At 47.1% G+C, this 10,440-nt stretch overlaps 1 protein-coding gene and 1 non-coding gene across 3 annotated transcripts in view; both read left to right on the top strand.

Annotated features, from left to right (window-relative positions):
• The first annotated feature begins 1,413 nt into the window (after positions 1-1,413).
• LOC132480131 (neurotrophin receptor-interacting factor homolog) overlaps positions 1,414-10,440 on the top strand; it is a 69,573-nt gene continuing 60,546 nt past the window's right edge. Inside the window, exons 1-4 of one of the 2 annotated variants that reach the window (XM_060084036.1) lie at positions 1,414-1,692; positions 2,115-2,190; positions 2,923-3,049; positions 3,818-3,913. In XM_060084036.1, coding sequence (XP_059940019.1) covers positions 2,158-2,190; positions 2,923-3,049; positions 3,818-3,913 — 256 coding nt within the window. In that variant the 5' untranslated portion in view covers positions 1,414-1,692; positions 2,115-2,157. The remainder of the gene's footprint in view (positions 1,693-2,114; positions 2,191-2,922; positions 3,050-3,817; positions 3,914-10,440) is intronic. The other variant, XM_060084039.1, reaches the window with a different exon arrangement.
• LOC132481033 (U6 spliceosomal RNA) lies at positions 9,725-9,830 on the top strand. Its single transcript, XR_009530740.1, has one exon. It is a non-coding gene; the product is annotated as a U6 spliceosomal RNA (small nuclear RNA).

Genomic DNA, 10,440 nt, shown 5'->3' with positions numbered 1-10,440 from the left:
ATAATATGCAAAAGTCAACAGATACACTGTCTTAACTGCAACAAATAAGATGAACAATGTGCACCCTGCACGTGGATATTCTCCACAGTGGCCATAGAAATTAACAACTCCTGGATCAAGTTTAGCATGCAGTGGACAGGATGATCCAAGCAGAGGAACAGGGCTGCTGAAACCTGCTAGGAAACCCCAAGGAAGGGGAGAAAGAGTACACTGCGCCCTGGGTCAGAGTAGGATAAGAGAGCCCCAAGCACCGAGGAGGAGAGAGGACATCAGAGCCTGGGCCCTGGGACCTAAGGAAGGTGAAAGGACACCAGATACTGGACTCTGAGGAAGACATGACAATAATTTGTCCTGGGCTCCCAAGGAAGATGAGAGTGGGCTGGGTTCAAGGAAGAAGAGCACACACCAGGTCCTGGGCAGCGAAAGACTTCTCCCATTTCCTAGCTATGGGCATCTCGCTCACAGAAGAGGACGCAGGGCCGAGAACCCTGTCCCGCCCACTCCAATTCCCTGATTCTTTGCTTAACCAAACATCAGACAGGCTACCCAGAACCTTCTCCCCAGTAAGCCCCATACGTGTACTTTCTCGTAGAATCCCATTTTAGCAAGAATCCTAAGTCAGTTTATCAAGAATTCCTTGATAAAGCATCTGGATATCTGATCAAACTTCTCATCTCCACTCTCTATCCCAGGTGATATCCCATCACCTGGGCCTGCCTTCAGTAAAAAAGCCTATTATCTTGGTTCAGCCAGAATCCCCCCAGACTTGATGTCTCCTTTTCTTCATTTTCTATCCACCAGTATCCCACTCCGCCAATCCTAGGCCATAAATCCCCACTTATTCTGGTTGTATTCAGAACTGATCTCAGTTCTACACTGGAGTCTCCCTTCCTCGGTTGCAATAGTTTATTGAATAAAATCTACTTTCACCGCTTTAACTTCCGTCTAGCTCTGGTTTGCCGTAGACAACAGCCACACTCCCATCCCTGTGCCTTGGGTCCACTTAACCCTGCCCTTCGCACAACTTGAGTAGACAGTCCTGACCCCCACTCCCTTCCCTGGGCCTGGAGGACATTTAGTCTCACCCCCTGCACACTTTGGGGCACACCCGTCCCTCTTTTCCTCCCAGGACCTCTGGCAGATTTCAGTCCCGCCTCCAGAACATTTCCCACCCTCCCAATCCGCCCCTTTTTCCTCTCCATTAGACGTGGACGCACCTTTAGCACCGCCCTCTTCCCAGAACTTGGCAGGACTTTAGCCCCGCCCCTCCGCACTTCCGTCCCGCCCCGCCTCCCCCTATGTTGGGTGTGAGCAGAAGCTCGCCCCGCCCCTCAGCACTTCCGGCCCTGCCCCTCCCAAGCTTCCCTTTCTCCACTTCCGGCCGGTCCCATGCGTTGCAGCCCTCGTGGCAGGGCGTGGATCCCTCCCGGCCTGCGTCGTCGCCCACCCAGGTGCTGGGGGCCAGCGGCCTGACTTGCCCCTCACAAGGCCCCCTCCTGCCCAGCGGGACCGCCGAGGGCGCTCTCCGCCGCCTGGGCTTCGCCTGCCGCCCCGAGTTGGCCGGGCAAGATGGCCGCCGCCCGCGAGGTGGGGCGCACCGCGCCGCGGGGATGCCTGGGAGTTGTAGTCCAGGCCGGCGCGCTGACGCACTTCGCCGCGGGCCGACGGGCGCCATTGTGCGCTGTGCGCGGGGTGAGTGCGGCGGGAAACTTGCGCCCGTCGGGGGCTCAGTTCTAGGGCCACTCCGCGGGTAGCGCCCAGCCGCGGCCCCTACCACACCAAGCGTAGCAGCCCAGAGGCAGCCTCGCCTGCCGTCCTTCCGCCGTGTGGCCTTTAGGGGTAGTGGGAGTCGGGGACTCGGGGCCCAGAGGACGCGGGGCGGGGCCACCCCCTCCCGGCGCTTGCGGGCAGACGGGGCGGGGGGCAACTCCCTCTCGGTGAGGAAGGTGGGAAACCGTCCCTTTGCGTGTTCAAGAGCAGGTGGAGACATTCCTTTAGGGCGTCTTCCGAGGTGGGGAATGGACTTGTCATTTCCCGTTGATTGGGCCGAGGGGGGCGGGGGGCCTTGGCGTAGCACTCACGCCCCTCCCACCTCCCAAATTCGACCTTCTCAGGACTCTGCCCACTCCCACGAGACACGTTGAGGAAGAGGAAGGTATGGCCACCGGGCTTCCGACGGCCTGGTTCCGTGTGAGTAGAGGCTTCTTTCTGAGTTTCTGAGTCTACCCCTGGATTTGGGAGCGGGGGTGGCGGGATGACGGTGGGACACCACCTTCCCTGAGATGCCCCCGGGCCCCGTAGCATCTCGGGAAGGGGAGGGGGAGTGGATGGGAAGAAGAGACCCTCGTGAGTGGAGAGATAGCAAGTTACTTTCCAAGGGAGTGGTTAGAATAGAGGTCCAAGTGTGGGGGATACTAATTTACCGTTTAAACTGGAGGTGGCGTGGGGGTATGCATTGTCAGGTCTAAACAGGGATCAGGCTTATATTTAAACAGTACTTTGGCATTAGAGCTTAGTCCCTGAGAGAAGAGAGCTGAGGATGAATCCTTGACAGGTGAAGGAAGTAGAAGCAGTATGGGCAGTGGGTGGGGGCTGAAGGCTGGGGTTTGATGATTCAGCTCACACAATCTCCTAGCAGGAGGTATACACACTGATACAAATGTTGGAATCCCCAGGTCAATAAAAAATGGAGAGGTTTTCAGAGAATGAAAAATCTTCTCCAGCCTCATGGGTTGTCTTCCTTGCTGTGACCTGATAGGGTCAAGCTTGGGCTTGCTGTTTTAGACAAATGCAGGAACTCATGAGGAGACACACCTGGAATGCTCAGGTCACCTTGCTGTGCCTACATGTGCTCAGCCAGCCTCCCCTTCCTGTCAGCATGGGTGAACAGGCCCTGGCTGAACACACACCTGTGGGTTTTAGGAACCAGTGACCTTTGAAGATGTGACCCTGGGTTTTACCCCGGATGAGTGGGGAATGCTGGACCTCGAACAGAAGTCCCTGTACAGGGAGGTGTTGCTGGAGAACTACAGGAACCTTGTCTCAGTGGGTAAGGATGGCCTCTGTGTCAATAAAGATCTGCGCTTTGCAGCACGAATGTGGTGCCTCTGAAGTGTGTGTCTGCTTCGGCTCAGCCTGCAGGGATCCGAGTTCAAGTGTCAAGGCCCTGGAGCCTGAGGGAGAGGGCCTTACTCTGTACCCATTGGAAAAGGGCAACTTCACATATAACTTCTGAAGCTTTACCTAGTCCATCCGTCAGAGGCGTTGAATACCAGGGAGGTGGGTCTATCAGGGATGTTTCCAGCTGCCGCAGTGTATGTTTACTGTCTTTGTAACAAGAATTTCAGGACGTGGTGTCTGTGTCTGACAGCTCAGGAGTATCATCAGAGACCCTGATCCTTTCCATTTTTCCATGGTTAGTGTGAAGTTTTCCATTCTTAGGTTAGTATATGCATGGCCGTGATGCCAAGCATCATGTCCGTGTTCAAGGCAGAAAGAAGGAGAGACGGCAACCCTGGCTAGTTCTCTTTCTACAGCTGTCATACTTACAAAGAAAAAAAAAATGCCTTAGGGCCCTAGCTGACAAACTTCCCTTTGTGTCTTGCTGGCCAAAACTAGGTCCCAGTGCCTCCTTTACTGGCAAGAGTCCAGAAAAGCAAGCAGCTGGCAAATGGGATGGGTGGGGTTATTAACACTGCCCTAGACCAGAAGTCATGCCCTAGCAGGGGAGAACACAGGAACAGAATTGCTACAGCAGGAAAGTATTTTCTCCCGAACACAGACCCCCCCCAAGCACTGTCTCTTTTCCCTTGGGCAGAGCATCAGCTTTCCAAGCCAGATGTGGTATCTCAGTTAGAGGAGGAGGAAGAGCTCTGGTCCGTGGAGAGAGGAATTCCTCGAGACACCTTTTCAGGTGAGAACCAGGCACATGGGAGTCCTGGCACGTGAGTCCTGGTTAGTGAGGAACTAGTGTTTTAGAAAAGGAGGTGGATGGGGAAAACCCCCAGTGGGGTGTTGTGATGAGTAGCTGCAGACATGCTGAATCAAGCCCTGCATTTTCCTCTGGCTTCAGAATCAGGGGTGTACTGCTTGGGTGAACGTAAACCTGTTGCCGGTGCCGTGTTGGCAGCAGGGGCTCCCTCACCCTGCTTCACTCGTCGTCTAACTGCCCTTCCAGCCTGTCATCTCCAGTAACTGGTGTGTGTCTCGGGCTAGATGTTTTAGATACGTTTACATTTACGGATATATGTTTGTTTTGGGGGGGGTGTTTCCATACTCAGTGCAGACAGGTCTCCATCATTCATTTTAGCAAATGCAGTGTAGTCCACATTTGATTTTTTGACTTTTTTTGTTTGTTTTTTGCAATACGCGGGCCTCTTACTGTTGTGGCCTCCCCCGTTGAGGAGCACAGGCTCCGGACGCGCAGGCTCAGCGGCCATGGCTCACAGGCCCAGCCGCTCCGCGGCATGTGGGATCTTCCCGGACCGGGGCACAAACCCGTGTTCCCTGCATCGGCAGGCGGACTCCCAACCAGTATGCCACCAGGGAAGCCCTGGATTTTTCTCTTGATGGACATTCAAGTTGTTGCAAAAAACTTCCTCGCATACTTTTTTTTGCAGTCAAGTTATCTTTTTGTAGGTAAGGATTTCTAGAAATGGAACTTAGAATCAACCAAGATGTAAATGAAAAAATCTGGTAGCAACAAACTGTTGCTAAGATCTTTTAAAATACATATAGCTGCTCAAGAACATGAGAGCTCCTTTTCCTTTTCATAAGATACCAGCGATTTATAGTCCTCTTTTAAGATTTGCAGATCTGATGGGAAAAGATATGTTCAGTTTAGTTCATATTTCCCTCATGAAGTTGCACGTATTTTCATAAGTTTACAGATCATCTGTATTTTTGCTTGTTTATGTATTTTCCCTTTTCCTATTTGGTTTGTCTTTGTGTGGTCAGGAGGACTCTATATACTATATGTTATGGATGTTAATACTGCAAATACCAGTCCAACATTTATCTTTTACCTTTATTTAGTCTCCATAAAGAAGTTTTATGATTTCAGATATTTTTTCTTTCAAATCTGTGCTTACTCGTATTCTAGGTTTCACGTCATACATAGGCAGGTTGTACAAATACTTTTGTCAATTGTGGTATTTCTGTGGGGGGTTTTTAGCTGTTTCCTATAACTGGGTTTTCCTGTGTATATGATGTGGGGCACAAGTTTTTTCAACACCGTTTTCTGACTTGGTTCTTCTGATTATTGGAAACGCCATCTTTATCACAGACTTAATTCCCATAGTCATCACCATGTGCAGGCCTTCTTGGCCCCTTATGCTCCCTTGGTCTGTCAGTGTCTGAGTAAACACCATATTGCTGTACTTATTGTAACTTTACAACAAACTTGGATAAATGGTAGTTCCTCTCATTATTTAAAAAAAAAGAAAACAACACACCTGTTATCTGTTCTCAACCAAATGCTCACTCACCATCAGCTTGTCAGGATTCATTGAGAAAATCTTGTTAGAATGTGTCTTACATTTGATTGAATTCAGACATTCCTTGATGCAGAACTGGTCTCAGCTGAGCTTTGGCACAGGTGTACAGAGGGATCTGCTTACCTCACCGTGCTAGTCAGGCCTTCCAAGTGCTGCTGGGAGTTCACTGTAGTTGCTGTTAATCTGCTCAGGTTAATCATCCCTTGCAGTTTTCCTTAGTTGTCGCAGATGAACCTGTCATGCTGCTAAAGTCTCTTATTATTTGTAACAGTTTTGTTAGAGTCTCACTAATTTTCTCAGTACAAAGTCATCTTACTGGCAAGTGTAAAGGAGGCAGTTGTATTATTTTACTTCATTTGCATGATCATGTCATTGCATTCATCGTATCTGGTACTTTCAAAACACTGGGCTGAGAGTGTGATGATTTGAGTATCTGGTCTTAGACTTAAAAGGGCAAGTCTCTGGGTTTTGACAAGCATGCTGCTGGATTCTGTGATTCAAATCAGTTTTTATCTGGATAAAGAAATAGTCACCTCACCCTTTCTAATAAATGAAAATTAGTAATAGCCCCAATTTCCCCCCTCCAAAGCGACCATGGGGATTTTCTCATTTGAACAATTAACAGTGACATAATCATAGAAGTGCCCTTGTTGTAATGTGTTGCTGGTGTCTGTTAACTTATTTTTTTAGGGGTTTTGCATCAATATTCATAAATTAGGTTGGGGAGGTGGGTGGTTTTCTTCTTTGTGTTTGTTATTTTTGGACACATCTGTATCAGAGTGTCCTGGCTTTATAAGGAAAACTTCGGGTGTTCTCCCCGCCTTTGTTCTCTGCTCTCATGAAAGTGGCTTCGGAGCAGCCTGGCAGTCTTCGGCTGTGAAGCCTGCACCTGGCCCCATCTTTGGCGATGACCTTCTGTTTGCCACAACATAGACCAGAGTCTCCACTGACTCTTTGTCCCCCTTTCCTGGACTCCTTTGTTAGCCTGATGGCTCAACATTAATATTTTGTTTTTCTTTTCCATATTCACGTCATTCCTTTCATTCTCTACAATGAAAACCTCCCTTCTAACCATGAGCACAGGTCACTAAACCAAACCTTACCTGGAAGGTCCCCAGCAACACAAGCACTTTGTATTCACCCAACATGGTTTCTGTTCTCCCTGGTTGATCCAGCCTCCTAAGGTCTCTTCCCATCTTTGTGGCTCTGGCTTAGGTCTGTGTCTCATCCTCTCTGGAACTTAGGTCCCATGTGGGCAAACCTCCCAGCCATGCAATTCTGGATGGTCTAGTAGTTTCCTAAATCTAGCTGCTGTCGGGGGGGGGGGGGGGGGCATTGGGCACCTATGGTTCTGCACATCTCAGGGGACCTGGCCTGACAGGTGACAGGAGATGCAGGGGTGGTGCCCCAGAACAAGAGACCTTGTGCAGGGAGGCTTATCAGGACACTTGCAGGCTAGGCCTGAGGTGATAGGTGCTTAACACGTTTCTGCTGTGTCACAAAGAGTCCTTTATGTGATTTGTTTCCTCCACTGCCTCCTCTTTCCTTCACAAATATTTGTGGAAGGCCTCTTGTGTCCTATGCAATATAAAAAAAACAAAAACAAAAAACTGTACACTTAGGTAGTAAGCCAAAGACCTAACATAATCCCTGCCATTGTAGACTCCTTAGTCTAATAGATGACAGCCTTCTACAAACAAGCTACATAGATATAACTGTGTAAACACAAACAGTGGTAAGTACTGAGAAGAAAAAGAACACGGTGTAAAGTAGGGAGCAATGGGGAATTACTCTAGAGGAGTTGGTCAGGTGACAATGCAGGGGTGAGATTTAAGCCGATTCCTGAAGAAAAGAAACTCAGCAGACGTGTAAGAGTGGTGGGGAAGAGTTTCCAGGTACAAACACCACTTGGGGTTACTGTGAGAATGGAGCAGGCATGGCACATTCTGGGAATGGAAAGTCACCCAATGGGCTGGGAGGAGGTAACCGAGGTGTACTGACGTGCAAGTTAAGTTTGGCAGAGCACACAGGGCTTCCTGAAAAGGGATTTTCATTGAGTTCATGTGTGGTGTGCTTTTCACAGCTCACTCTGTGAAGATGGAAGGGCACAGACGGAAGCAGGCAGCAGGCTGTGGTACCATCTAGGGAAGAGGTGCTAATACCTGGCCCGAGAGCGTAGCAGCGGGTTGGGGAGAAGCTGGCTCCTCCCCATTCGTAGGTGGATTCAGTGGGGCTAGTTGAGTAATTGACCCAAGAGAGCAAAGGAAAGGAAACTGCTGAGAACTGCTCATAGGTGAAAGCTTCAAGGGATTTCCTGTGACTATTCTTTGTAACATATATATTTACTATATACATTTTTTTAACGTATAAGTATTTCATTTTAAAAATACAATAACAGCGATATTACGACCCTGGAATTTTTGGCATTAGTCAGTGACGTGGTAAGTCTGATAAAGGCAGAGACTTTTGAAGGGTGGAAATAGAGGTTTTCTTTGGTTTTTATTTTTATGTTGAAATAGTTTTAGGCAAACAGTTAGTTGACTAGTACAAAGAACTACCTAATAGCTTTCACCTAGATTCAAATGTTTTTAGAACTCTCCCATGTCTTGGCTGGCTCTGTTAATGACGTATGAATGAGAGGGGACTTAGAAACACCCAGGTGGAGGTTTGTGAAGCCAGCTGAATGTATCTGCCTGGACCTCCTCCTGAGGCAGTGCATAAAAACATGGGAATCATAGGTGTTTGGAACGGCCTGCTTTACTATTAAGAGAACCGTCTCCTGCAGTGGTCTCTTCCTCCCAGCACTAGTGTAGCTGTGCCTCTCCTCAGTGCAGAGAACTGGAACTGAATGAAAGCTAGGCCTCTCTGGTGCAGCTCATTTTGCATGTGTCTTCAGCTCTCCATGACAGTAAAAATGGCAGCATAGGCATTGGTTGAAGTAGAAGGGAAACTGGATAAATGCTGAAGACAGGTATTTATCTTCAAGTAGGCACTAATTTGAAAAGATGCTATTAAGATAAGGAATGTGGAGAAATATTTGATGGCACTCAAATCTCCCGCCTTCTCACTCAGTGTTCTTCAAGAAAGTATTACTGTATGTGTGGTTTGGGTGGAAAGCTTGAGACATAATCTAGATTTAAACATTAGGAAAGCAATAAAGACACTGTTTTGAAGGTCATGATTGTAGGAAAGCCTGCAGGATATTTAACTTTTTTTGACTGGTTAAGAATTTAAGCAGGAGAAGAGCCCTGCAAATATGAATGTGGCAACTCTCAAATTAGTACAAACATCAGTAGAAAAAAATAGCTTGTACAAGAAGATTTTTTTGCTGAAAGGAAAAGAAGGAAATTCTTCTCCAGATTTCATCCTTTGTGTAGCCTGAGAGGACTCACATGGGCTATATAAAACCAACATGTGGGGGATGTAGGAAATCAATTGTCTTATACAAAGGATAATTCTTTCAAGAACAAGACTAGTGTGAGAAAGCCTATTCTCAGCTCAGCCTTTAAGAGAAAGCTCACACAGGAGACTCACATGCAGACTCACAGGAGACCCTGAATGGAGGAAGTCCTTTTCATCATGAGTTTTCCAACATGAGAACTCAAACATGGAAGAAATCTCAGGAATATAATCATAGCAGGAAAGGCTTCTGGCCTGATATAGTCTGATTTGAGAGAATTCATACTGGACAAAAAATTCCAGTTCTGTTAAATTTGGAAAAATTCTTATACCAAATAATTATATCTGAGAACTCTGAAATCATGGGAACATGATTGCTGTGGAAAGGTTTCATGAATAGCTCTCTTTTTCAGCATCATAGAAGTCATACTGGAGAGTGTCTGAGAAAATAATTAGTGTTAGGAAGGTTTCAGGAGTCACAGAACCCACTGGCAAGAAGCCCTTCAGTAGGAGTCCTCATTGTGTTCAGCATCAGAGGACTCATATGAGAGTAGACTCTCAATGCAACATGCACAGGCAAGTCATTAATCTTAGCTCTCACCTTATTTGACAGAACAACAGAAAAACTTACACTGAAGAGAACCACACTTAATATAAATGAAATGTCTCATTGTTTTTATATCAGATAGGTCATAAGGAAGGCAAACTCTGCAAAACTTTGATCACGTAAGGATAGCCATCCCTTGGTATCCATGGGGGATTGTTTCAGACTCCTATGGGTACCAAAATCCGTAGATGCTCAAGTGCCTTATATAAAATGGTGTAGTACAGTGCTCGCTTTGGCAGCACATATACTAAAACTGGAACGATACAGAGAAGATTAGCATGGCCCCTGCATAAGGATGACATACAATTCATGAAGCGTTCCATATTTAAAAAGAAAATAAAGTGGTGTAGTATAGTCAGACATGAAGGGTCAACTGTACAAATATATAGTAAAACATTCTGTTTTTCCAATTTGGGTTCTATTATCTATCTGAACTGAACATCTAGAACAAATGTTAAGTACCATGGGTGAGAGCATGCATCCTTATTTCAGTGTCCCTTGTAAGTCCCCAGTTGCTAGGACAATGACTGACTTTCTAGCTCAGGAAACTGTTGAGAGAATAAATGGTTGGAAAATTTTCAAGAGACAAGAGGGAATCTTCAAAGAGGAGACTCTGAAGACTAGGCCAGGCTCTGAGACAAGACAGTGGGTAAGGGATGATAAAGGGAAATCTTAAGATACTGCTACAAAGAACTTTGAGAGGGTCACATCCTTGGGGACGGAGCAAAAGTCTAGAATCTTGAGTGACCATCAAACATGTTTTGGCAGGAATCCAGCCTATCAGGGTGTGGTCACATACTGTGCAGTCTTTATTCAAGAATACTTTATGTTCTCTGTTACCTATGTGTTCTCTAGGACCATGTAATCTTAATCCTTTTATCTGGGGACCACTCTCTCTGGTGTCCAGATACAGTCCCTGGAGTAATTTCAAAGCCTGAA

Source organism: Mesoplodon densirostris, chromosome 19 (genome assembly GCF_025265405.1).
Source record: "Mesoplodon densirostris isolate mMesDen1 chromosome 19, mMesDen1 primary haplotype, whole genome shotgun sequence".
Lineage (NCBI taxonomy): Eukaryota > Metazoa > Chordata > Mammalia > Artiodactyla > Ziphiidae > Mesoplodon > Mesoplodon densirostris.
Note: the sequence above shows the minus strand (reverse complement) of the source record. Positions and strands in the feature narration are given on the sequence as shown.